Genomic DNA, 24,257 nt, shown 5'->3' on the forward strand with positions numbered 1-24,257 from the left:
TAAAAGATATTACATCTACCCAAAGAACCCTGCCTGCCTGTGTCTGTACACATAGACCAACACAGCTACGGCCACCAACCCCGTAACTACTGCAGTCTCCCCATGCCTGAAGAAGGGTGCTTGTGTCCGAAAGCTTGCAAAGAACAATTTTTCCAACTATTTAGTTGGTCTAATAAAAGATATCTCATCTACCCAAAGAACCTTGTCTGCAGACCAACAGTTCCCAACCTGTGCTACGTGTACCACCAGTGGTACACAACCTGTCAGTGCTACGCATGAACAGATGTATTATAATGACTTAATACAACAAAAATGTTGCTGGTGGTACTTAAGGTCGTCTCATTTTAAATTGGGGATGCGCAATCTGTCACAGTTTGGGAACCACTGCTGAAGACCAACACAGCTACGACCGCCAACCCAGTAACCACTGCAGTCTCCCCATGCCTGAAGAAGGGTGCTTGTGCCCAAAAGCTTGCAAAGGACTTCCTCCCAGTGGCCTAGTAGAAGATCCACACAAAAAAAAGACATACAAAAAACCTATTCCTCTTGGTTCCCACCATGATACCTTTTATTAGACCAAGTGGGAAATCGCAAGCCTGATACAAGGTGCGCACCACGCAGCCCCGGGCGCAGAGCCCCGCCTGGCGGCGCGGACTGCGCAGCACTGAGCATGGTGTCCTGCCCTAAGGGCGCTGTGCCTGCACCTGCCATCAGCTCGCGGCTGGGCGGCGTTCACCCAGCAGCCTCCAGCCAGCCCCGGCATGCGGGGACACACACACAGTTTTGGCCGTCCCTCTTTTTTTTTTTCTCTCTGTAATTTTTTTGCCTGCTCTCTGCACAAGGGCCCCAGCCCCAGCGCATCCCGGGCGCGCACGCTTCTCGGCGCTGCTGGCTCTTTGCAGAGGAGCCCTCAGATGCTCCCCCCGACTGGGCTTTGGCTCCTCCTTTCTCAAGCTAGTCTGAGGTTGCAGGGCTGGCAAGTTGGGGGAGGGCAGGCCAGGCAGGGAAAGTAAAGTGGGAGCCCGCTGCCGCCCGGGCTGGTGCTGGTGCGGGTGCCGATGCCCCCCCGCGCGCCCTTGCCGGGGGCCCGCGCGAGCCCCGCGGGGCGCTGCCCGGCGCCGGAATGCCGGCGCCGCTGAAGCGCTGAGCGCTCCCGCCCGGCACGGCCCGGCCCGGCCCCGGGGTGCCGGGGGCAGGCTGGCGACGCCCCCGCGCCCTCCCCCGCCCTGAAGATGCCGAGCGGCTGGGCGGCATGGCCAACGGGACAGGCAGCATCATGCTGAAGTGCGTGGTGGTGGGGGACGGCGCCGTGGGGAAGACCTGCCTGCTCATGAGTTACGCCAACGACGCCTTCCCCGAGGAGTACGTGCCCACCGTGTTTGACCACTACGCAGGTAAGCCCGGCTGCAGCGTAGCCCAGAAGTGCTGAGTAAGAGGCTCCCCGTGCCCGCTGCCGCCGCCACAACTTTGCCCAAACTTTGCCGTGTGCCCCCAGCCTGCCTCCTCCTCCTCCTCCCTTGACCTTCCCCCGGCCGGCCTAGCGCGGCTGCCCCCACACCAGCCCACAACCGAGTGGCGGCTGGGGATGCCAAGAGCCCCAGTGCAAGGGTGAGGGGGAGTGCAGGTCAAGCGCTTGGACCCGGCTGCCCCAGGTTGGGGGGGAGCTGGCCGCCTCCTGCCGTGGCTACTCCAGCCGGCCTTTGTGGCTCTCCGAGGGCAGGGAGCCGCACATTGCGGAGGTGCTTTTGTGCTGGCTGTTTCAGACGTCTCATTTCTTGTTCTCTCTCTCGGGCTCCCCTCAATGTTTTATTGAGTCTGGTTGGATAATTGAAACCACTCGTCTGCCTCCCGGGTTCAACTTGGCAGGGATTGCCCCTCGCCTGCCTTGCAAGCCACGCTTTTTGTAGAATGATAGAATGAGTTAAGAAAATTAAAAGACCCCTCCAAGCCTAATTTTCTGTTTTCCTTTTCCCCCCCACCCCAGTCAGTGTTACAGTTGGGGGTAAGCAGTATTTGCTGGGTCTGTACGACACTGCAGGACAGGTGAGTACTTTCTGATCCAGTGAAAACAGCAATCTAGCGGCTTCACATTACTGGAGTCCCCCCACCCCACCTTTTTTTTTTTTTAATAATTCCAGCCTAAAGTGTTTTCCAGAGCGTAGCTATTTTCACGGTCGTGTGCACGCGCTGAATTATTCAGAGATGTTGGGTTATGTTGGACTGTCTCGCTACATATTGGTGATAATCACTTGCCCCTCTGCCTCTGCAAAGGCTGAACAATAAGATGCCAGGTGGAAAAAAAACGAAAAGAATCGCATAAACTCTTATTCCCAAGTGAAAACAATTGGCTGTGATCCACTTTATTTTTAGTGCTAAATGGCCAGGTCTGCTTGAGTGTTCTTGCCTTGTACCTCATTGGTGACTGAAGTACATGACTATAGGTTTCTGATTGGTGGGCAATGGCATCATCTAATATTATGGGAAGGCATTTTGTCTGATACTGTTTATTACACCATCGCAACACGTCACTTTAATTCCTGAAATCCTCACGTTGAGTTCAAGCCCTGGCAAAGAAAAGACTTATGTAGTTTGCCTAGATCTGAAATGCTATTTTGATTAATATTCAGACAAGCTTTATGAAGTCAGGGCGAGATTTGTGCTTACCTCCCGTTTCTGGCACACCAAGTTAGACAGACCCCTAAATTATTGCAGTCCTCCTGATCATCCTTAATCAACACAACTTAAGTAAGGAGTTTTCCAATTAAGGAAAAAAAAATAGAACATGAAAAATGCAGTAGTCTCTATCTCAGCCATCATGTTTGTAATCCTGCCTGTTTGGTACCCGACAAAACATCAACTGAATACTTTGGGATAGGCAATTCTACAAATACGACTTCTATTGTGAAAGGTGTTTTGTGCACGTACGTTTTACCCCCTTACTTGAAATGTGCTTTATTTAAGTGAAATCATTAGCATTGTTGTACTGGTATTTGCAGATTCTTTTGTTAAGGTGGCAAAAAAGCTTGAATAACTTGCAATAATAGGGATTTAATAAGCTTACATTAAATACCACCTATCTACAGTTTTGCAGTAAATAGGGAAACCATCTCAGACATGAGAGATCATGGTGTTGTTTGAGGTGGCTTGTCTAAAAAAAATAATTCCCAAGGTGCCAGTCCCTGCCAAGCGCTAAGAGTTTCACAAGGAGTCATTCAGCATACTACAGGATTGGGCCGTATTCATTGAAAACATGTCTGGTATCCTCACAAGAACGTGGGAAGGTGTTTTCTTTTCTTGGAACATGTTTATGCATTTTTATTCCAAATACATGGCCTTCCAGCCTATTTCACAATGGTGGTTTTTTTTTCCCTATAGCAACCGTTAAGATAATACAGTCTGATCTGCATAGCCTAGCGATTATTCCTGTACATGTTGATTCTTGTATTTATCATAACAATTAGTGTTTGAACTATGCTATTACTTTGCTTAAGACACATCAAGTCTTAAAGTAAATTATATGATCTCACTGGTACATATTATACCTTTATTGGGCCTGAAATCAATAGGAAACCTCATACTAGCAGAAGGAGCAGATTCCTAGTATTTGAACTACATTCAGATCATTAAGTCATATCTGAAGGATGTGACTTTTACCAGAAAGTGATGTTGCATGATTATGATGTCACAGGCTAGTATTGTGCTAATAACCTATAGTCATTTGCTGCTACCTCTGTCTCAAATTAACTAAAAGTGAACTGTACCAAACTGCCCTGTAATCAGACTAATTAAGCCTCTCCTGTAACATCAAAACTGTAATATGTGGGGCATTATAAAAATCCTAAACGTTCAAGAAAATCGCATTTAAGAAAACATTGTTTATTAACAATCCAAAGTCTCTAAAGGCAACCTAGGACTACTGGTTTTGTACATGTCTTAGCTTTATGTGACATCTTCAAGTGTTCAGTCTTAGCTTGTTGCTATTAATGGCAGAGTATGTGTGCTTAACTGCGTACAGCCTTATCACCGAGTTCGTCTTGTGGTATCCTATCCTGTCTGTGTATTAGGAGCATACAAATATAGAAACTGAGCGTCCTGTGTCATACTGTATAGTGAGTGAATGGGTGCACCAGTTGATCTATAGCCGATAGGCAAATAGAGGGGCTTCTGTTATATGAGGCAAAGTTGTTCGGTGTTAAGTTCTTTGTTCAGACTTTACTGCAGTAAGTTAGGGAAACGATGTTAATTTTTTGAGACCTAGAAATCTTAAACATAAAACTTGTGAAGGGATGGGATAGTTTATGTGGAACCCAAGTTTCTCACAAGAGCAGTTTGCCCTTGTGCAGTGTGAGTTCAGGCCAAATTCAGTGACCCTAAATTTTTAAATATATAGGAATGGGTAATAAGGGGGAAACTGTTTCCTGTCCCACCCCAGATCCATATACAGATCCTGCCCTCTTTCTCCACTTGAAAGGAGAGCTCAGCTGCCTTTTCTCTTGGTCTTTCCTATCTCCTTTTCTCTGCTTCCATGGGCTCTGCACATCAGGTCCAGGGTAAGCCCAAAAAGTAAGTGGGCTGCAGAGAGAAAGGCAGGTCCCCCTCTCCTGCCACTACGGAGATTCAGAGGAAAAGTGAAAGATCCTAGAGGTGTGCTGTCTTTCCTACAGAGCACCTTGGGTTGTGGAGGTTCTCTAAAGAAGAGGGGAAGGACTTGCCAAGGGCAGCCACAGATGGGGAAATATCTGGGTGCCAGGCACCACAGGTGCTGCTGTAGACCCATAAGGTACTAGTGACCAGAGCTGCGGATTCCTGTAGGTGTCTGAATGGGTCATCTAGTCCATTGTTTCTCAACCTTTTTTGTACCAGGATCCATTTGTAAACATCCATGGCCAGTCCCAACCCAGTAAATACTTTAAGTAGAAAGCAGCCCCCTAGCCCTCCCAGTGCCCCTCACTCCCAACCCGCTGCCTCCCGCTTCAGGCGATGAGGCTTGTTGGTGTGCCGCCACTGCTGGGACCCCCCTGCCAACTGTGCCACCAGCAGCATGAGGAGTAACGGATTGGGGGGTGCGCCACACTGCTCTCACCTCCTCCTGCTGCTAGCCACTCGGGTACCGGGCTCTACCCTGCCACTATGGCCTGGCCACCACTGCCACCTCCCCCCCACCCCCGGTCCATTACTTCTCACACTGCTGGTGGCACAGCGGGTGCAGGCAGCAATGAATCTTGCCGCCCTGCTCTGCCCTCCTGTGCTGGGTCCTGCCTGCTGGGTCATGGAGGCAGGTGCTGCCCATGCCAATCTGGCCAGGGTGAAGCCCTGTGTCCACTGTGGGAGCAGAAATGGGGGGACAACTGCCCCTCCATATCCCCCAACATGTTGCCTGTGCCCTGCTGCCCTCCCAATGCATTGTCTATGCCCCCCCTGCCCTTTAGACTTACCTGCAGGGAGCTGCTTTCCATGCTGCCTGGCTGCCACGTGCATGTGTGCGCATGCAAATGGCACCCCCTTCCCGATTACCTTCTTCCTGCTCCCCCAGCCAAAAACAGCCCACTTGCAGGCTGGAACTCTGCCAGCCTGCAAGGGGAAACCCACAGTTTTCCATGTTTTTCTCCTTTAAAGGAGAATCCAGTTGTAAAGTTGGTTTGCACCCCTTTCATATATTCTTGTGACCCACTTTTGGGCGGTAACCCACAGGTTGAGAAATGCTACTCGAGTCTACTTTTGGGTAGGAGGAAGGTTGCAAACTCCTTCCACAGCAGAATGGCTAAGAAGGAACTCCATGACGGGAACCTTGCAAAGAATTCTTGTGCCACGTGCCCCTCCCACAGCCCCAAGTCCAGCGTCTTAGTTCTCTTCATTGACTCATCAGAAGCAGTTAGCAGATGAACCCTTCTTCCTGGAACTAGCAGAAGACGGAAATGTTATTTTAAAGCTTCGAAGATAATATATCAAAGGAAGAAAATAAGTGTTTCAAGCTGTATAGTTATGTCTTATGGCAGGGGCAGGCAATTATTTTGGCTGAAGGGCTGCTTAACAAGTTTTGGTGAGCTGTCCAGGGCTGCACCCCTTGACAGTTGCCCCTCCCCCTTGTCGCCAACATGGGACCAGAAGTCCCGCCGCTAACCCCTGACCTTTGCCACCAGATGTCCCTCCCTTTGCCCCCTAGAAATACTTCTTTTGGGAGGGTGGGGGTTGCCATCTTAGAACCAGAAAAAATCTAAATCATACACTAGAAGTCAAACATTTACTATACCCCATTTCCTGCTTGGTGCAGGGGGCTGAACCCGATGATCTTCTGAGGTCCCTTCTGGCCTTACAATCTATGAATCTGTAACATATGTTAATCTTATTACAAAAAACATTTTTGTTGTGATTTGTTTGCATAGTGTATATAGAGGCAATTGCATAATAACTCAGAAATAAATTCTTAGTCCTGTATTTTGTGGGGGGTTGTGGATGTGTAGTGAGAGTGGTGGGTGTGTGTGTATGGTAGGGTGTGGAGGGTTGTGAAAGAATGTGGCTGTGTGTGGAGGGGGAAAAGGATATGTTAGGGTTTGTATATATGTGAGGGGGTTGTGGGGCAGGGTGTGTGGCATTTGTGGGGTGTGAGGGAGTGTGGGGATTGCCCCCACACTTCCCCCATGGTGTAGCAGCAGGGAGGAGTGCTCGGGGTGCAGGTGCCCAGCAGGGCACGGCTCCAGCCAGTGCTGCACATCACAGTGAGGAGTGCAGCATCCGCCAGACCATATATATTGCTGGCGCTCTGTGCCACTCACATGCAGCTGCTGAAGTCACTGGGCACTGGAGATAAGCCCCATGCACTGGACATCTGTGCCCTGAGTGTCACCGCTTGCTGCTGCTGCCAGCGTTTGCCCAGGCTGTGTACCATGAGAAGAGCGGCTCAACCCCCCTCCCTACTCTCCCTCGAACCCACATGCTGCCCACCTGAGCTCTGTGCTGCATGGGGCTGGGGCTAGTGGCAGCAGCGCAGAACCCATGTCCAGGGGAGCCCCTGGATGTGGGCTCTGTGCTGCTACCAGTCCCACACTCCATGCTCCCACCCAGCTGCAGCCCCACCCCTGCCAGTTTCCTACCTGTTGCCGGGAGCCAGCAGGAGACTGGAGAAACAGAGCAGGTCCCTGGGGGCTGCTGCTGCAGGAGCAGCAGCAGCCCGGTGTAGAAGCTGCATGCTGGCTGGGCCCTTCTGCCCCCGAGGGTGGGAGCAAGGCAATAGGGTATGTTTGGAGCTGTGTGTGCATGTGGGTGCATTGCTCCCACCCTCGTGGGCAGAAGGGCTTGGTGCGGCACAGTTTATTGGTGGGTACTGTGGGCCGGATGAAAGTGTTTGGCGGTGCAGGGGAGTGGGTGGTCACCTCCATTCTGGGTCACTTAGCACCCCCCTCCCAGCTTCGGTGGAGGATCAGATGTGGCTCCCAGGGTGAGTAACTGGCCACCCCTGGCATAAACCCTTGGATCTAGCCTGAATAAAAAATGGGTTCAGAGTAAATATGGCATTTTTATTTTAAAGGATAAAGTTATATTTGTCCCCGCTTTGAATATACAGCACCAAAAGGATTACACACACACATACACACACATCTCTTTCTGTACAGATACCTTTATGTGTGTGTGTGCATGTGCATATCTGCTCACACACATGTCAGTCAGGCTCCCTTTTCACTGAAAATATTCAGGGTCTTGCAGAAAATAGCCAGTACAGCTGCTGGAAAGTGGAAGCTCTTGGAGCCTGTTTAGTTCTGCAGCTGTGGAGGTTAGCTCCTATTCCCAGGAGAGGGGTGGGAGCCATGCCTCTACAGGGGCTATGCCATGCTATAGAAGACATTCCACAGAATTCCTTGCAGAGGTGGAGTCCATAGCCACTTCAGCTCCTCTGCTCTCTGCAGCCATTTATTGAGGCTGAGGAGAATGGTTTTGATCATCCAAGTTCTGTCAGGCCCTCAGAATTTGTAACTGAAATCTTTTAAATTGCCTGGATTTCCTTCTTCATCTTTCTCTTCAGTCCCTTTCTAGCTGCCTTTCCCTCTCAGGAAGTGTACAAGTCAGGTGAACATGTGCTGCAGTGCTGTTCATGGATGAAAGTGTGTGTATATGTCCAGCATGTTTGGGGCAAGGTTACTCTGAGGGGCTGGATTTCACCAAGAGATTAATGTTAATACCTCCATTGTACAGTTAATCTTTGACTTCCTCTGGTAAAATAGCAGGGCTGCTTCTGCCTCCAGAACAGAGGCTGTCCCCCACTCATTTCCACTTTTAAAAGTCTGTGAACAGAAATGTTGGAGTCCAATGCTGCAAAAATCTGAGCTCCTCTTCAGTTCCCACTGAAATCAGTAGATGCATGGGCTGAGCACATTACAGAATCCAGCTCTTTGTTCTTCCCGATTCAGATAAGGATGGAGATTTCTATTCTCAGCAGCCTCAACCAGGATCCAGACCCTGTAGGAAAAGACATAGTAAAAGTCTCTGCTTCAACCAAGTCTAAGGCCTTAGTCTTGCAAATGTCAGTATTTTCACTAAAGTCAAAGGCACCTGTTCCCTGTCTTTACCTGAAGTCTTGAGGTTGAAAGCACTCTTCATTGTTCAAGTCATCAAGATTTCTAGGTGACTAAGTTAAATATCTGAGTCACTGGGCTCAAAGACAAAGAGCGGAACTAAGATATTGAGGATGTTTATGAGAGAGGATGAGGGTAATTGTGATAGAAAGACCTGGCTACTTAGACTAGCTGTATACACAGTTTGCAGAATTGAGTGTTGCTGTTACTATACTAAAACAGGAGATATTAGTGATATCTATAATCTCTACTGGAACATGTCTAAACATTATGAGATGGTCCAGTTTAGCAAGCATTTCTTCTTTCAACATAATAATGACACAGTAGTGCAGAAAATCTTTTCTCTGTAGCCCAGGAGTTTGTGCTGAAAATGGTTGTCCTCCCTTACAGCCCATTTACTTTGAACTGGACCTACAGTCAAGTCATAGGGTTGACTTCAATCCTAGAGTACAAAGGCTCACAAGCACGAGGGTCATGGCACTTAATGATCTGTTTCTGCTATTAACTTTATCTCCCACTCTGTGCTGCCAGCTGCTGCTGGGGCCCTCTTTGTCCACTGTTGGGCAACATACTGTGCCCGGTGTATTTTACCCCGAGTCTATTGCTAAAGAGCCTCCCAAGAAAGGCTGCCATGTGCAGGTGGTGACTGCTGTCCCCAGTCAGAGCCAGAGGTTTCCATTAAAAATCAGATGTGTAGAGATGTATTTAAAGAGAAAATATGCCAGATTTTCTATATGTTAGCTAAGTTTCACAGTTTTTGCAAGGTAATGGACTAATGGCATAAATACAAGTTTATGAATTTTCTGCTGAATCAAACAGAGATATGGGGAAGAATGCTTAACCAAAGACGGGTGAGAGCAGGTGTCAGGAACTGGATGATCTGGAGGCTGGATCTTAACGTTTCTGTGAGCTATAAGAGCATCATCATCCCAAGTTTAGAGATGGGAAAGTGAAGATCCAAGACATTAAGAGCTAAATTATCAAAACTGTCCATTATTAAAGGGTGCTATCTAGAGACATTTAAAACTTGATTTTCAGAGAGTGCCAGGAGTGGACAGTTGCCACTGACCTACATTTTCAGTGCCTCTGAAAATCAGATGATAGCTATCTTAAATTGGGCTCCTAAATACACTGAATGCTTTTGAAAATGTAATCCCAAGTGCATTGGCCAAATTTAGAGTAAGTCAATGGCAGAGCTAAGTAAAGAACCACAGCAAAGTAACCCAATGTGAGAGGCCTTCAGTACCTAAATGAGAGTACAAATAAGGTGTCTGGAGCACAATTCTGTAAACCCTGCTGCTTTAGAGAGACTGCTGCTGGGCTGAGACTATTCCACACTCACTGTGCAGTCAAGTAAAAATTCCCCTTATCTTGGATTAATAGTAGCTGGATGTCCTTGAAGTTGGGATAGATATTCGTTAAACTATATTCTTTATTATTATTTCTCCCAGATTTTAGTGACAGCTATTTAATACTCTTAGAAACCTTGCATAAATTAAAGATTATACTGAATGCAAATAGCAATTACTGATTTGTCAGTACAATATTGCCACATTCTTTTATTTCCTGATTTCATTTTAAAGTATCTCATATATCTGTGCTTGTATTTATTAAAGGGCAGTCTGCATCTATATCAGGTAAAGGGACCAATGGGGCTGGGGGTGGTGTGGGTGCTAAGGTGTATGACTGACACCCCAGAGGTCACAAGTCCAAGTCTATAGCCAGAAGTACTTATGGCACAGCCCTGTCAGATGCTAACAAATCTGTGAATTTTGCTAAGTACCTTGTCACAACAAGGACATTGAGGAGGGAAGGGACAATGATATCAACCTTACTGAAGTGAGTGAAGATGGTGCAGTCTTTCTGATAGAGACCAAACCAGAACCTTGACAATTTCACAGAGGTTTGTAACTGAACTTCCTGATTTTAACTGATTCTTATTTAGTTGCAAAATGAAAAGTGGCCAATTTTTTTATACTTCATCTTAACCAGCAGTTTAAAAGACCTCCAATTCGCGTGATATCTTTGTAATGATCCCCTGATTCAATCTCAGACTGTAGCTCTGAACTCCAGCCTAACCTCAACTTGAACCTGAGTTCTACCTAGTCAGCTCAGGTCTTCTTTCCATAGTTAAACATCTTAGATTACATTACTTTGCTTCTTGCTGTCCATAATCGGGTCTGATCCAAAGCTCTTGTAAAGTTATCAGGAGTCTTTTCCATTGATATTAAGGCACTTTGCATCAGATCCTATGTCAACAGCATATCAACCAAATGGCTATAAAATTTTACTTTGGCAATGCTGATAATGTTGTCAATCCCATGCATTCAAAATCATGAGTCGGGGCACTAAAACCCTAAGATTAAAAATGTATTTGGGTTCATTTGTTTTCTAAGTTTTTAGAGTTCAGATAGTCCAGCTTTTCTCCATATCTGCAAAGGCTAGAAACTTACGTTTTGTTTTAAGATGCGATTCTTATGTATCCAAGTCTTTAAGGAAACTGCCCAAACTTTGAGATTCCTAACAGTCAAAAGAATTGGCAATGGTGTATTACAGTGTAAATATTAACAGTACAATGATGGATCCTTTTAGACAGCTTCAAGACATTTTATTTTGTTCGAACTCAAAGCCCAACTTACATTCTGACAAAAAAATTAAAAACCTTATTGAAACATGAAAAAGAATAGTAGTTCAGTAAAAAGGAAAGTCTGTTTCTTATTAATTTGGGTTGGCAATTGAATTACTTGCATAATGCAAAATGCCTTTGAATACTACACTGACACTTTTAGCAGTTGTGAAAAGGTTGTGTCATTTGACTTGCATAGCTACTAAATAATAGTTTTCCTTTAATGTTGTTCTGTGCAGTATCCATTTTGTTATAGCACAATCAGTAATTCTTCTGGCTACAGCCAACATTTGGTGGTTTGCATATTAACAAAACAGGTGACACTATATATTGTAGAGCAGAGAGACATTTGTCAACATTGTACATGAGCACAGTGCTTTATAAATGAATAAAACAAATACAGATGCCTGCCTCAAGCACTTGCTCTTTAAATTGGGCATAGCATAGTGAACTCTGAAAGATCATTAGTGTTCTCATTGTTGGGTCCCTTCTGGGTTTGGTTTTCACTGATATTTCAATATAGTGTCTAGAGTGAATGTTGAGGTAGAAGTAAGAGGTGACAGGTTGTATTTTAATAGATAGAAAGTCTGTATGTGTGCATTTGGGATAGTGACAAATGGAACAGTGTGCAAAATAGAGACTGTGGGAAGGGTTTTCAAGTACACTTGGCATTTAAGCTAAAAATTCTCTGTTGAAGTTTTACTGGTATCTTCATTGGGAGCAGATAGGTGGACACTGACCACTTCTGATAAATCATGGTCTCAACATACAACCCTGTGCAGAAGAACCACAGATACTACCACCCGCTGCTTTTAATTCCACAAAGTTTTTTTACCGTGATATAAGACCAGTGGCGCTAATACCATCACAAGGGCTGATCTCAAGGAGATTAGGTAAAACTTTAGAATCCTGTCTTTTATAAAGGTGTTTTTTAATGCTATATCATTGAAAAGAGGAACTTGTTTTTGTTTTTCAGTTGAAAGAGAGAGGCAGGGAGGAAAGACCCTGTCAGATCACTGAGTCATTCTTCCTTCGTATAGGGTTCCTACATAGAGGATCTGTCCCATATTGAATGGATGTTGCACTTCCTGTCCCATTCCCTCTGGAAAAGATTGCTTGATTGCCATACCCTACTAAAATGGTGATGGTATAATTAAAGGAGCTGTCTTTCCAAAGAGCTTCTTTCTCTGTAGGGCATGCAGCCTCCCAGGAGAAAAAGACTGAGCGCTAAATTTCTGCACATTCTGTCCTTAGCATACCAGCGTTTTGGTGAATCACTGGGTGAGCTGCCACCTTAGCAAAATCCATATGAATACATCATAGGTTAAGACCCAAATTGTGCAACCTGTTCTTAGTCAGGCTGGACAGCTATTTGGAGGCGAGGGGGAGTCTTGTGGAGGAATCTTCCCTTACCCTCTGACAACAGAGCAATTATAAAGTAGGCCCTGGTGGCCCAAGTAGCATCTCCTGGCCCTTTCTGCAGTTCCTCACATGCAGAGCCACACAGGAAAATCCTCTGGCTTCTCTCATCCCCAGTGAGAAAAGTGGGGTTCTGTACTATGCAGAGTGGGCATCCCTGTCCCCCCAGCATGCATTCCCCACCTCTACATTAGGGAACCACACCAGTTTCACCAGGAGTGACAACCTGCCTAGCCACTGCAGAGGTGACTGGTTTGCCCTTATGGGTTAAATTCATGCCCTCCATAATAGCCTCTCTGTTCACAATCCAGATACACAAGGATGATTCTGGGAACTATCCTGGGGGTTGGCAGGATCAGCTCTTCAAGTTGCTCAGCTCTTCCCAGGGACTGGAATAGTAAATGTGACCTCTCTCCACACTTTCTGTAGGTACACACATGTGAAGACATATATGTACCTATTGGAGCTGCATAAGGGGCAATAAAGAAACCATAACCCTTCCCTCCAGCCCATGCAAGTTCTTTCGTCATAGAGCCATGCAGAGCTCACCAATAGCAGATGCAGAAGGCACCAGGATTTCTGCATTCCTGATTCACAGCTGCCTTACACAAATGCACTCTGTGACACTGCATTAAAGGAGACTTCTGCAGTCACTTTGTTGATATGTGAATGTGATTGGTTTGCTTCTATTGCTCTAAATACCTTAAAATGCAGTTTTGCAGCCTCCTCCGTCCCACTGGATATTTGTCTCTTTTACAGAGAAGCTATTCAGACATGTAAGCGATCCCACTCTCTTAAGCACTTTGGCATAAAATATAAAAGAAATCACTGTTCCACTCAGCTCTTTCAATGTGTAATTCATACCTGCTCCCAACAATCCTCCTCTTCCTAGTTTGGAGGTGGTTTAGGATTTACTTGTTTCATTTTATAGTACGATAAAAGAGTGAGCGCTTAGCCTGTGCTCTCAGTACCTTTGCTGTTAATCAAAAATAGATACTGGACACACATCAGCACCACCAGGCCTTCCATTGTGAAGCTCACATTAATCCACCGTGCCCTCGGCAACCAGAATAACACCACCTGTTCTGCACCCAAAGTCTGCAGGGATGCACACATCCCTAGATGGGATTTGTAGCATGCCTTTTTCCTTACCTCCTATGATATGTCAACTGTACATGTTTGGCATGTGTAAGAAACAATGTTGAAGACTTCAAATTTTGAAGATTACGTATCCAGCGCAGTGGGGCCTTGCTCTTGACTGGATTCTCTGGGCACCACCATAGGATGAATATGGTCATTTAACCTAGCTTGACTTTGGCTGCAGTCACTCCCTAGCCATCTGCACGGTCATCAGGCCAGATTCTTCATCCATTTAGGCCAGGTTGGGGCCTGCATCATGCATCTGCAATATGTATGAGCTGCAGAGCCAGGAGAGCAGCATTCTGGGGCAGATCTTCCCTGTTCTGTGCAGATGGCTAGGGAGTGACTGCAGCCACAGTTAAACTAGGTTAGATGAGTCGATACATCAGGGGAAGTAATTTGTGCTTGGTACAGGGCAGTCAGACCACTTCCCCCTTTCCCCTCCCCCTCCCCTCAGAGCAAGGGGGAGAAACCAGAAAGTAGTTTGTGACCAGTTGAATCATAGCCTATTTCCTGGGCTGCTTCTGGGGCAGGCAGCTGAAAACTGCCACTCACTCAGGGTTTGTGGCAAAGCTGTAATTTGGCTCTTAGCTTGGGGTAACTCCATCTAAGCCATTGCAATTGCCCCTGATTTTCTCTAGGGACAGTGTATAATGGCTTTAGCTTTCTGATGCTTATGTTGAGCACTAAAGATAGTACAGGCCATTTATTTATTGTTTAGCAGCTCTAAAATATCACCCAACCCTTTTAATATGGAAATCTTCTCAAGGAAGAAAACTAGCAGCAGCATAACTGTTCGTTAACCTTCAAGGCTAACTTTGAAAGAAGCTGTGAAATGATAAAAGTGAATCGCAGGGATTCCTACTCAGTGAGGCTTTGTAGACTGTCATTACCGTGCACTGCTATGTACATGGATTATAATTTAGACCTACAGCAGGGACTTCACTCTTCAGAAGCCAGCTCTAGTATGTATGCGTGCTTCTCTGATACCCTTTGAACAGCAGTAATAGTTACCCTTCAGTAGATGAAGGTTGGATTCCTTCAGCAGTTTGGCCTGATGTCTATTTTTGGTTTCCCCTCTAAAAACAGATGGTTCTGAGTGAGAGCCTCTTCTTATGTTTGCTGCTATAAGCCATGAAAGCAACAGATGGTTGCTAATACAGAGATCACAAACCCAGAGTCATCAAGTTGCAGTTTTTCTCCAGAGTGCTGCAAGTTTTATGTTTTTTCAAAACTTCCCATGGTATAAAATTGTCCAAGTAGACTTTCCCCTTCTCTTTATTAGATTGCATTATTATCATGATTGAAGATTTTAAATGAAAGTCCTCTTTCTGCTGCAATATTGACTGTTTTATGTGCCAGGAGACGCAAGGTAATGAGGGCCAGATTAGGGTATAATCGCTGTGAGTGTGCGCTTAGGAGTCATGGGAGCACATGAGAATTACGTCTTTAAATGGAAGATTCTAGCTCAAAGCTGTCCTGATAATTGGAAAGAAAGAACCGGATACGCTCAGTTTAGTGTGAATCAACAGAAAGCTTGAAGCAATGGTTCTGGGACGCACAAACTTCCTTATGTGTCTCACGGCATGAACTGCAAGACTTCTGGGAAGCTCCCCAGTACCACCCCAGCATAGGCCCCTGGGTGTGGCAGGAAGAGAAGGGTGCACTGGGTTACTTCCCTGCCTTACCAGGGTACAGGGAAGGAACTGATGATAAATACCCCTTCTCCTCGCAAGGCTGATGCCACTCCAGAGGAGGAGGAGAGCCAATCTTTTACATTTCCTGTAAGTGGGAGTAGGGGCAGTTGCCACCACTGTTTCAACCTGGGGTTGCAACCAGGTTTCTGGTGCAGTTTGAGTCCCATATTGCCTTAATCTAGCCCTCTGAAGTCATTCCAAAGAAGCACTGCTTACTGCAGGCCTAAACATTAGAGTTTAAAATCTATAATAAAATAAGGCTTTTAATATATAGAATAATGGCATGCCCCCTTCTTTAGTGCCATAGCTCACAGGATCTCACAGGTTTGTGACCCCCTCTGAGGCATTCCGATTTTACAAGACAAACTGAAGGACAGAGATTAGCCCCTAACTGCCTAGAGTTCAGGGACTGGTAATGTTTTCCGGCAGGAGGCCAGAATCATCCAGAATGGGGTCTGAGATGGGCCCGGCTGCTTCTCAGCAGACCTACCCCCATCCCTTGCACTGATGCCCAGAGTGCACTGCTGCAGCACCCTGCCCCTGAGTGCCACTAAAGCCATGGCTCTGCAGGCTGGATCCAAAAGCTCTGTTGGTCAGATCCGGCTTGCAGGCTGTAGGCTGTCAACCCTGACCTAGTTAGTCAGTGAATGAGCCAGAAAAAGTTTTACTGTCTGACTTTCAGCCTTCTTCTTTCAAGCAGCAAACCATGCTTCCAACCTCATAGACTCCCATCTCACATTTGTGAAATCAAGCAAAATACTAATTTAGAATCAATTTTACGTGGTATTAACAGAACTCACCTGAAGTGCACCAGTGTTTAATCTGGCCTGACATTTGAGATAATGACATTTGCTGCAGAACTGCAGGAGGGTCCCTTGCATTACACATCCAAAGCTTCCTGATATTTCGCCTTTGGGAAAATAAAGAAGGTCTGGAAAAAGAAAAAAACATCCAGTTTGGGATGTGTTGGAACAAATCTATCTAGGTATCCAAAATGTGAGTGCAGTGAGAAGAAAAATTACTTACCAGCAACTGAAGCTCTTTGAGACATGTTGCGCATATTCTTATTTACTGTGGGTTTGCATACACCTCAAGCACTTGACCTTAGAGTATTTGCTTACCCTAGCAGTATCCATGTACGTGCTCCTGTGCCATACCTGCTCCACATGCATTGCATCAGTGGCACAAGTGCTGTGCACTACCCTCTCTACAGTATCCTTTCAAAGATCCTAGCATTTCAGGGACTCTGAGGAAGCGGGGAAGAATGGTGGGATGTTAAGTATGTATACAGACAACTCGTATTGAATAACTCCAGTTTCTGCCAAGTATGTTTCTCTTTTTCCTTCAAGTACCTACCCATACTCACAGTCCATTGCAGGTGGCTCCAAACCAGTCCTGGAGGCAGGTATTGCAGTCCTCTATGAACAGTAACAGGACAGCTTTGCCAAATGCACTGCCCACTCTGGAGGCTTTTGCTATTGTATAATGTTTGGTGAGGGAGCGTATGAGGTTTCTGGTAACTGCTTTGCAGATGGCTGGAATCGGACTGTGAGTCTGGGCTAGGTCCTTTCCTGGAGCAGAGGTCTAGGACTTCTTGTTGTCATCTGAGGTGCAAAAATAAATTTTTGGATGACTTCTGTCCAAGAAAATGCAGAACAAAGTCTCTGATCTCCCATTCATGATGCAGAAAGAAGTGATGGCTGAGGTTTGACTAAAGACCTGGGATATGCAGTACCAAGAGGTGTATCTGGAGATTGATGGACCAGTTCTTGTTTGTTTTGTTGGTGACAGTTGAGAGGTACAAAAAAAGAGGACCCCTTCTGAAAATGTTGGCTGGATTTTTCCAAGTGGCAGAGGATGTGTCAAGGTCTCCAGTCAGGCCAGGCCAGGTCAGGCTGAGTTCTTGAGCTTCCACACCTGACCTTGGTCCTGGACTAATGCAACTGTCCCATTCTCTGTAACTAAATTGGCTGCGGAGAGTGCCAGTCAGCCCTTTCAAGCACATCTGCAGCCTCAGGCTGCAGGCATGCCTTGGCAACAGCCTCAATCTGCTCTGGCAAGCCTTGCATTCGCAGCTCTCTGGTTCTCCTGGCTCCTGACTTGGCCCTGATCCTAGATCTTCCCTGGAACTCGGTACTGGCTGTCTGATTCTCCTGGCTCCTGACTCAGCTTTGGCTTTCCCTGACCTTGCACTCAGATCTTCCTTGCAACTCAGCACCTGGCTCTCTGGTTCTCCTGGCTTCTGACTTTGGCTTGCACTCAGGACTACATCTCTTGGATCTCCCTGTCAGCTCTCCTGAAGTGGGTCCCATGTTTCCCACTCCACTGATCCAGACCCTGATCTGACACCCTGTTAACCTGTACCCCCACCTAGCTGACCTTCTGATTGCCCTCCAGGGCTTACCTGCAAGCCTGGCCATCTGTGTCCCAGCCGAATTCTTACGGCACATGCCTAATATGAGAACAGTTACAAGCAGGGTGTTTTCCTGGAGAAGAGGTGGGTTGTAAATAGGTCTTGGCTGACATCAACTGTCAGAAAGGTTCAGGAGACCATACATATTAGATGGGTAGGCAATCCTGGCTTTTATCATCAGCTTAACTTTGACCTGCATGATGAGATCCAGCAAGCACTGAAATAGGGAAGTTGGCTTTGGTTAAATTAGGACCCCAAAACCTTAGTTTATACCTCACTTGCTTATACTTTTTTAAACCTCAGTTCAACTTCTGGGTGTTTTCCATGGGGCCCAGGGACTGGATCAAGTCTAGAATGGTTGTAGATTCTCTGTCAACTGTGGTAGAGCTGTCCTTCAATGAAGAATCCAAAGAGCGGGATTCTTTATTAGTAGTGGAATAAAAGATATTTGTATTAAGGCATTTTGGCAATGTGGAAATAGGCAACCTCTAGGTAAAGGAGATACAAACTTGTCTTATAATTCAGGGAAGAGATTATGCTGGCTATAGTACCCATCTTGAATTTGAGCTTGTAGATGAAGAAACTGAGCTTTCTTAAATCCAAGATAAAGCACTACCTTCCTGTTCTCTTTGGCATTAGGAAGTAACTACTGTAGATCTCCTTCCATGCTTGTCATAGGATAACAGGGGCTAATAAATTCTGGAGTCCCAGGGACAATAGTACCTGGCAGGTAGTACCTGTAACTGCAAAACAGCAAATGAATAACATTTCCTTCCCAGCAAATCCAATCACTTTGTTGTCTTAACTTTCAAGGTGTTATAAAGTAGTTTCACCTTCTTGTTAGATGCAGTTAAGCTAAGGAAGAGTAGGGTACGTGCAGAAAAATTCACAACCCTGTCAGAGACTATTATTTGCCAACTTTCTTTGTAGTTGGGACAAACATGGTTGTGGTCCCACAGTTCCCTGGCCAGGTCTATTACTACCTCATTGAGGGGTTAGATGATTTGTTATATGTAGACTGTTGTAAAATGTCCAGAAGGCTAGGTGAGGTGTCATCATCAGCCTCCTCCTCTGAACTTTTCAAAGCCTGCACCTCTATCTTATGAGGTTCTGAAAGCTCCTAAAGTTGACTATTGGAGGTGCCAAAGGATGGACAGCTACTTCATCAGAATAGGAGGAAGACAGTGGTGAAGGTCAGGAAGTTCCTCCAGTCTCTGAGACAAATGTCTGTGTCAGATGGCTGTCGGATCTGACCTTGGAAACACCTCTTGAATATGGGGCTTGTGACTGGTGCAACCACTGGACCGAAAACCTGGAGGCATCAGGCAGGACTCTGAAGGTTCAGTGCTTTTCTCTGGAGGGATTATATGGCTAGGGTAGGGAGAAAAGGATCTGTGGTCATTCTTGGATTTTGTACTATCTGCCAATGAGACCTCAATTGGTAGCATGAAAAGTCCCAGAATTGGAGATGATTCTGTAACCCAAACTGGAGCTGGAATCGATGGATCTGAGATTAGTGCCAGCAGAGCCAAGGAGAGCAGCAGGGAATGCAGGTCAAGCTGGACAGTGAGGTCACTCAATGTAGTAAAATAAGGCAGCTTCACAAGGGATGTCAGGACTGCAGATGATTTGGAGTGGTTAAAGGATACTGAGGTGGACCAGCCAGTGCTATGCCCAAATTCCTTGGAGCTGGGGTAGAAGACTGCCAGAGTTAGACAGTGCTGAAGGGAAGGTGAGAAATCTTTTGGTCACCTCTTTTCCTGTTTTCCAGATACCTAAAAGGTTGATTCTCTAGAACTAGGTATCAGGGCTGAGACCTTGGTGCTACAGCATTTCTGAGCTGTGGTAGCTTCCACATGGGACCGTGAAATCTTAGAAACAGAGAAGCAAGCAGAGGGCAACAAACATTTTTGCAATGAATGTCCTAAATGAGGATTTTCCCTTGACTTATCTCTGGGCCTGTGCTCATCGGAGGATTTCTCTGGCACTAATGCCAAGAATAGACTCAAGAGGGAATTTGAGCTCCTGCCTGTACCCAGCCAAATGCTGCACTGTGAGGTCTGAGGCTGACACCCTAGACTAACCTCAGAGGTAACCCTAGAGACTAGCTATACAGTCCTTCCAGAATCAGGAAGTGAACAGTTTGCTATAACATACATGCCAAGTGTTTAAGCTTCCTCTGAGGAACAGAAGCATATACAATGCCCATCCATGGCAGTCATTGATCCAGGAGGGGTATATCGTGAAAGCAGGAGACCTGGGGGAAGCCATCATGATGGTTGGGAGTATGGCCTTATTAGAGCAAGGGAAAAAGTGAAATCTCACTTTGGAGACAGAAGCTATGTGGTGCAGACAAGGGAAGCCTCAGGCTTTGCTGAAACATACTGGAGACCAAAATAACAATATGAAAACTAAGAAAGAGTAAACTTTAAATAACTTAGAAACAGAAAGAAAAAATAAGGTAGAAAAAAAAATCAGGTTTCAATAAACTTCTGTAGGCCAGGTGCATAGTGGCCATATCCACACATGAAATTTGTGTGTAAACTCTGGCACATTGTGCTGGAGTTTATTGCTCCTGGGGACTGTGTTCACACATGCACTCAGGACCACAGCACATTGAGCTAGGTTGGAGCCACCCCAGCTGGCAGGGGGCCCAGGGACCCAGCCTGGCATTGTTCCAATCCAGCTCAATGTGCTGTAGAGGAGTTGGCTGGGGCACCCTTGTGCCCTCCACAGCCTCGACAGCATCTACACATGCATTACAGCACACTAAATAATGCCACTGCAGGATAATACTTGTGTTTACAAGTAGAAAACTGTGGCCACATTTATTAGTTTACTGTGACCTAATAGGGCTGCATGTGTAGATGCTGAAAATTTACTGCAGAGCTAATTAGGCAACTCCACGGTACAGGCAACCCCCGCTTAAGGCAGTTTCACTTCGTGCTATTTCGCTATAGTGCTCATTTAAAATTCATACCTGATTTCACTTAGTGCTGAGCCAGTTTTGTTATAGCACTCAGCGAAGCTGCAGCAGTGGCAAGAAGCAGTGACTGGGTGGGGGGCCAGGGCCAGCAGGAGTGGGGGGCCCGGGCTGGCACATGGTTCTGGAGCAGCGGGCGGGCAGGGTGGGCGGGGAGAAGCGGCGGAAGCAAGAAGCAGCGAGGGGTGGGGCAGGCATGAATGCAGGCAGGGTAGCAGGAGCACAGGGCCTGGGCTGGTACATGGTGCCAGAGTGGCTGGTGGACGGGGGGGTGGGGAGAAGCAGTGGTGGTGAGAAGCAGAGCGCAGGGCCCCGTGGTACTGGAGCTGCCAGGAGCGTGGGGCATGGACTGGTACGTGGGGATGGAGCGGCCAGCAGGCAGGCAGAGGGGTGGGGAAAGGTGGTAGCGATGGTGAGAAGCTATGGCAAGAAGCGGCAATAACCAATTATTTCTATTTACATTAATGCCTATGGGGAAATGGGTTTCCCTTAGCGCAGTTGCGCTTAATGCTTGGTTTTCCCAGAACCAATTAAGAGCGTTAAGCGGGGGTTGCCTGTACACGTCTCATGTAGATGCACCCAGTCTGGAACAGACTGCAGAAGTTCTGTTTCCAGCCAACCCAGTGGAGGGGAACTGAAGAGAAGAAAGCCCATACCACCTTTTCTGCCTGTGGCACAAACCAGGCTGCATGTGTGCTGTATGAGTTACTAGGGTAAAAATGTCTTCCAGCTTGGGTGCTTGAAGCACTTGCATACCCATGGTAGAATGTGCATGTGAAGAAGGTAGAATGTACAGGCACTTGAAGAAGAACTCTGTGCTTCAGTGCCCGACACATGGTAAAACAACATTTCAAAGATGTGCATATTACCACACCACCATGAAGAATAGGGTACCAGATCCAAATAAGAGTTATGAAAGCCAGGGAAAAATTAAATGTGACTGCAGTAGATTTAAAGCAATGGGAGTGAAAGTTTAAATATAGAGGAATGAAAAAAAATACCTGCTTATAGTTGAGAAGGTGAGGCAAACAGTTACCAGCAGTTCCTTATTATTAGGGCTGTGCGAAACAGCATCGTTCCGCTTCGACTTCCGTTTTGATGGAACAGTGTTTTGTTTTGAGTTTTGTTTCATTTCAACATCAGTGTTCCGTTTCGTTTTGTTGAAAATGTTTCGCTGTTTTGATGCTGTTTCACTGTTTCATCCATAGGGTATAATGGGGAATCATAAAATGTGGCTTGCAGGCAGATCAGGGGCTCACCCATACCACTGGGAGGGCTGCAGAGGCTGTGCCAGAGTCCTCCTGGGGGTGCATGCCCCCAATCTGCCTGCCATTTCAAGTTCCCTTGTTTCGTTGTGAAGCTGTTTTGAAGGCTTTTATTTCGTTTCAATGTCACTGTTTCGAGCTCGAAATGCTGGGCGAAATTTCACACAGCCTTAGCCTGTTTCTCCATTTGCATTTGGTTGCTTTAGCAGATGACAAAATTATTTTCTTTAGAAGCCTGTGGTAGATTAACTAGAGACACCTTCCCTATTCTTTGAATTTCAGGCAATTGTTTTGTGTCGTATTGGTCCTTAGTCACTTTCTTTCTGATCATACCAATGTTCTTAAAATATTCTGGTCAAATTCTTCAAATATTTTTAATGCCTAAATATATACCCACTGCCCCTCCCCTAAACTGGAATGAAAGTTTAATTGATGCACAGTGTGTGCATGCCTGTGCGCATGCACACACATACTCAAACTGGAATTTATATTGACTGTTCACTAATATAATTAGATTTGCTACTTGATTTAATTTTGGAATAAAAGTTTCTTTCATATATACTGATGGATTCAAGTAATACATTATAGAGTGGCACACTTAAGATTCTCAACTACTGTGAAACTCAGTCTCAGCGTTGAATTAGGTGTTACTATTTTGGCCCAATAATACTAGATTAAAAAAAAAAATTATTCCCAAAAGGGTTTAAAACCTCAGTGTTAGCAGTATTAGGAGTACTAATGTAGACCGGTCACTAGATGCTGGTAACATTTTAAATAATCTTATCTTAATGAGTAGATATGACGAACACCATACCGAAACTTAACAGCAGCTTCCTGTCCATCTACACTAGGGCTAGGGATATAAATACCAATTAAGTACCCAGTTAAACTCCCCTAATGTTATTGGTGAAACAGTTAACTGATCACATACATCTACCAGGGACCTGCCTCTTCCTGTTTTCATTTGTTCTCCAAGTGGCAGCAGTGGGCTGGGAAGCCCATTACCTGCTGCTGCTGCTGCAGGCGCATGGCTGCCTGGGGCTAGAAGCGGCTGCACCAGGGTCTGCAGAACCCCAGCCTGGTTCGTTGCCAGCACCAGGTACACGATGGTGAGGAAGCCACAAGGGGCCTGATCCTTCTTGTGGTAGCATAGTCCAGACACTTCCCCACTGTCTGCCCCAAGGTATGCGTGCACCCCTGCTGGCAATGAGCTGCACCAGGGCTCTGTGGATCCCGGTGCAGGTGCTTGTGGTCTCCTTGCTGAGAGCAGCCTAGGCTGTGTGGCAGGCGACAGGGGCCTGCCCTGAGCCTGGGCCGGCTGTGGCAGATGGCCAGGAGGCCACAGGCAGCTGCACCAGGGTCTGCTGAGCCCTGGCCTGGCTCATTGTCGGCAGCAGATGCACATGCACCTCGATGGATGGTGGGGAAGGGGCTGGAGCTGTGGACAGGCCCCTCACAGTTCCCCTGCTTCCCCACCATACTAGGTACTACTCCCCCGTCCCCCTCCCCTCCTTGCTTTTTCCTCCCTCCTTCCTTGCTTCTCTCCCTCCTGCCTGCTGTGTTGTCTTCAGGGGCATCACGCTGCTTCCCTTCCTCCCCTTCCCTGCCAGACTGCTCCCCACCCCACACTAAACAAAAACTGGTAAGGTATTGCCAGTTATCAATATGCGAACAGTTAAATGTTTAAACATTCATCACTTCACATCCGTAACTAGGGCTGCACATTTTACCAAAATTGCTGGAACTGAATCAGTGTTAGTAACAGTAGGACAGCTTTTGAACAAATTTATTCAGCATAGACAAAAATCCAATGTGAGATACACGGCAACATTTATGTTTGCTTCTAGTGGAGTACTGTGTGTGTATATATATAGAACCAAATTCCCTGTTGATAAAAATAGGCAGAACTCTGTTGAAGTCAATGGAGCCAATAACATGTACATCAGCAGGCCATTTGGCTGTGATGCATAAAATATCCCAGTAGGCTGTACTTGCCTGTAGTTAACATCTTAATTATGTACGATGAAGTGACACATGCAGGGCTCTCAAATGTAGAAGACACAGGGCATATAGCTGCAGCCTTATGAATAGGTAGAAGGAGAGAAGAGGAGTTTATCTGTACAGGCAAGGGAGCAATACCAATGCTT

The 24,257-nt window shown here is 46.3% G+C and overlaps 1 protein-coding gene and 1 long non-coding RNA gene across 2 annotated transcripts in view; one reads left to right on the forward strand and one right to left on the reverse strand.

Moving 5' to 3' along the window:
• The first annotated feature begins 968 nt into the window (after nt 1-968).
• The window catches only part of RHOQ (ras homolog family member Q), a 32,160-nt gene continuing 8,871 nt past the window's right edge, over nt 969-24,257 (forward strand). Inside the window, exons 1-2 of the mRNA XM_006272175.4 lie at nt 969-1,394; nt 1,985-2,043. Of these exons, the coding sequence (XP_006272237.1) occupies nt 1,253-1,394; nt 1,985-2,043 (201 nt within the window). The 5' untranslated portion in view covers nt 969-1,252. The remainder of the gene's footprint in view (nt 1,395-1,984; nt 2,044-24,257) is intronic.
• On the reverse strand, nt 7,494-23,327 carry LOC109282660 (uncharacterized). The gene is made up of 2 exons (XR_002089686.2): nt 16,250-23,327; nt 7,494-8,451 (listed from the first exon to the last, which is right to left on the reverse strand). It is a non-coding gene; the product is annotated as an uncharacterized LOC109282660 (long non-coding RNA).

Source organism: Alligator mississippiensis, chromosome 1, assembly GCF_030867095.1.
Source record: "Alligator mississippiensis isolate rAllMis1 chromosome 1, rAllMis1, whole genome shotgun sequence".
In the NCBI taxonomy this organism is placed as follows: Eukaryota; Metazoa; Chordata; order Crocodylia; family Alligatoridae; genus Alligator; species Alligator mississippiensis.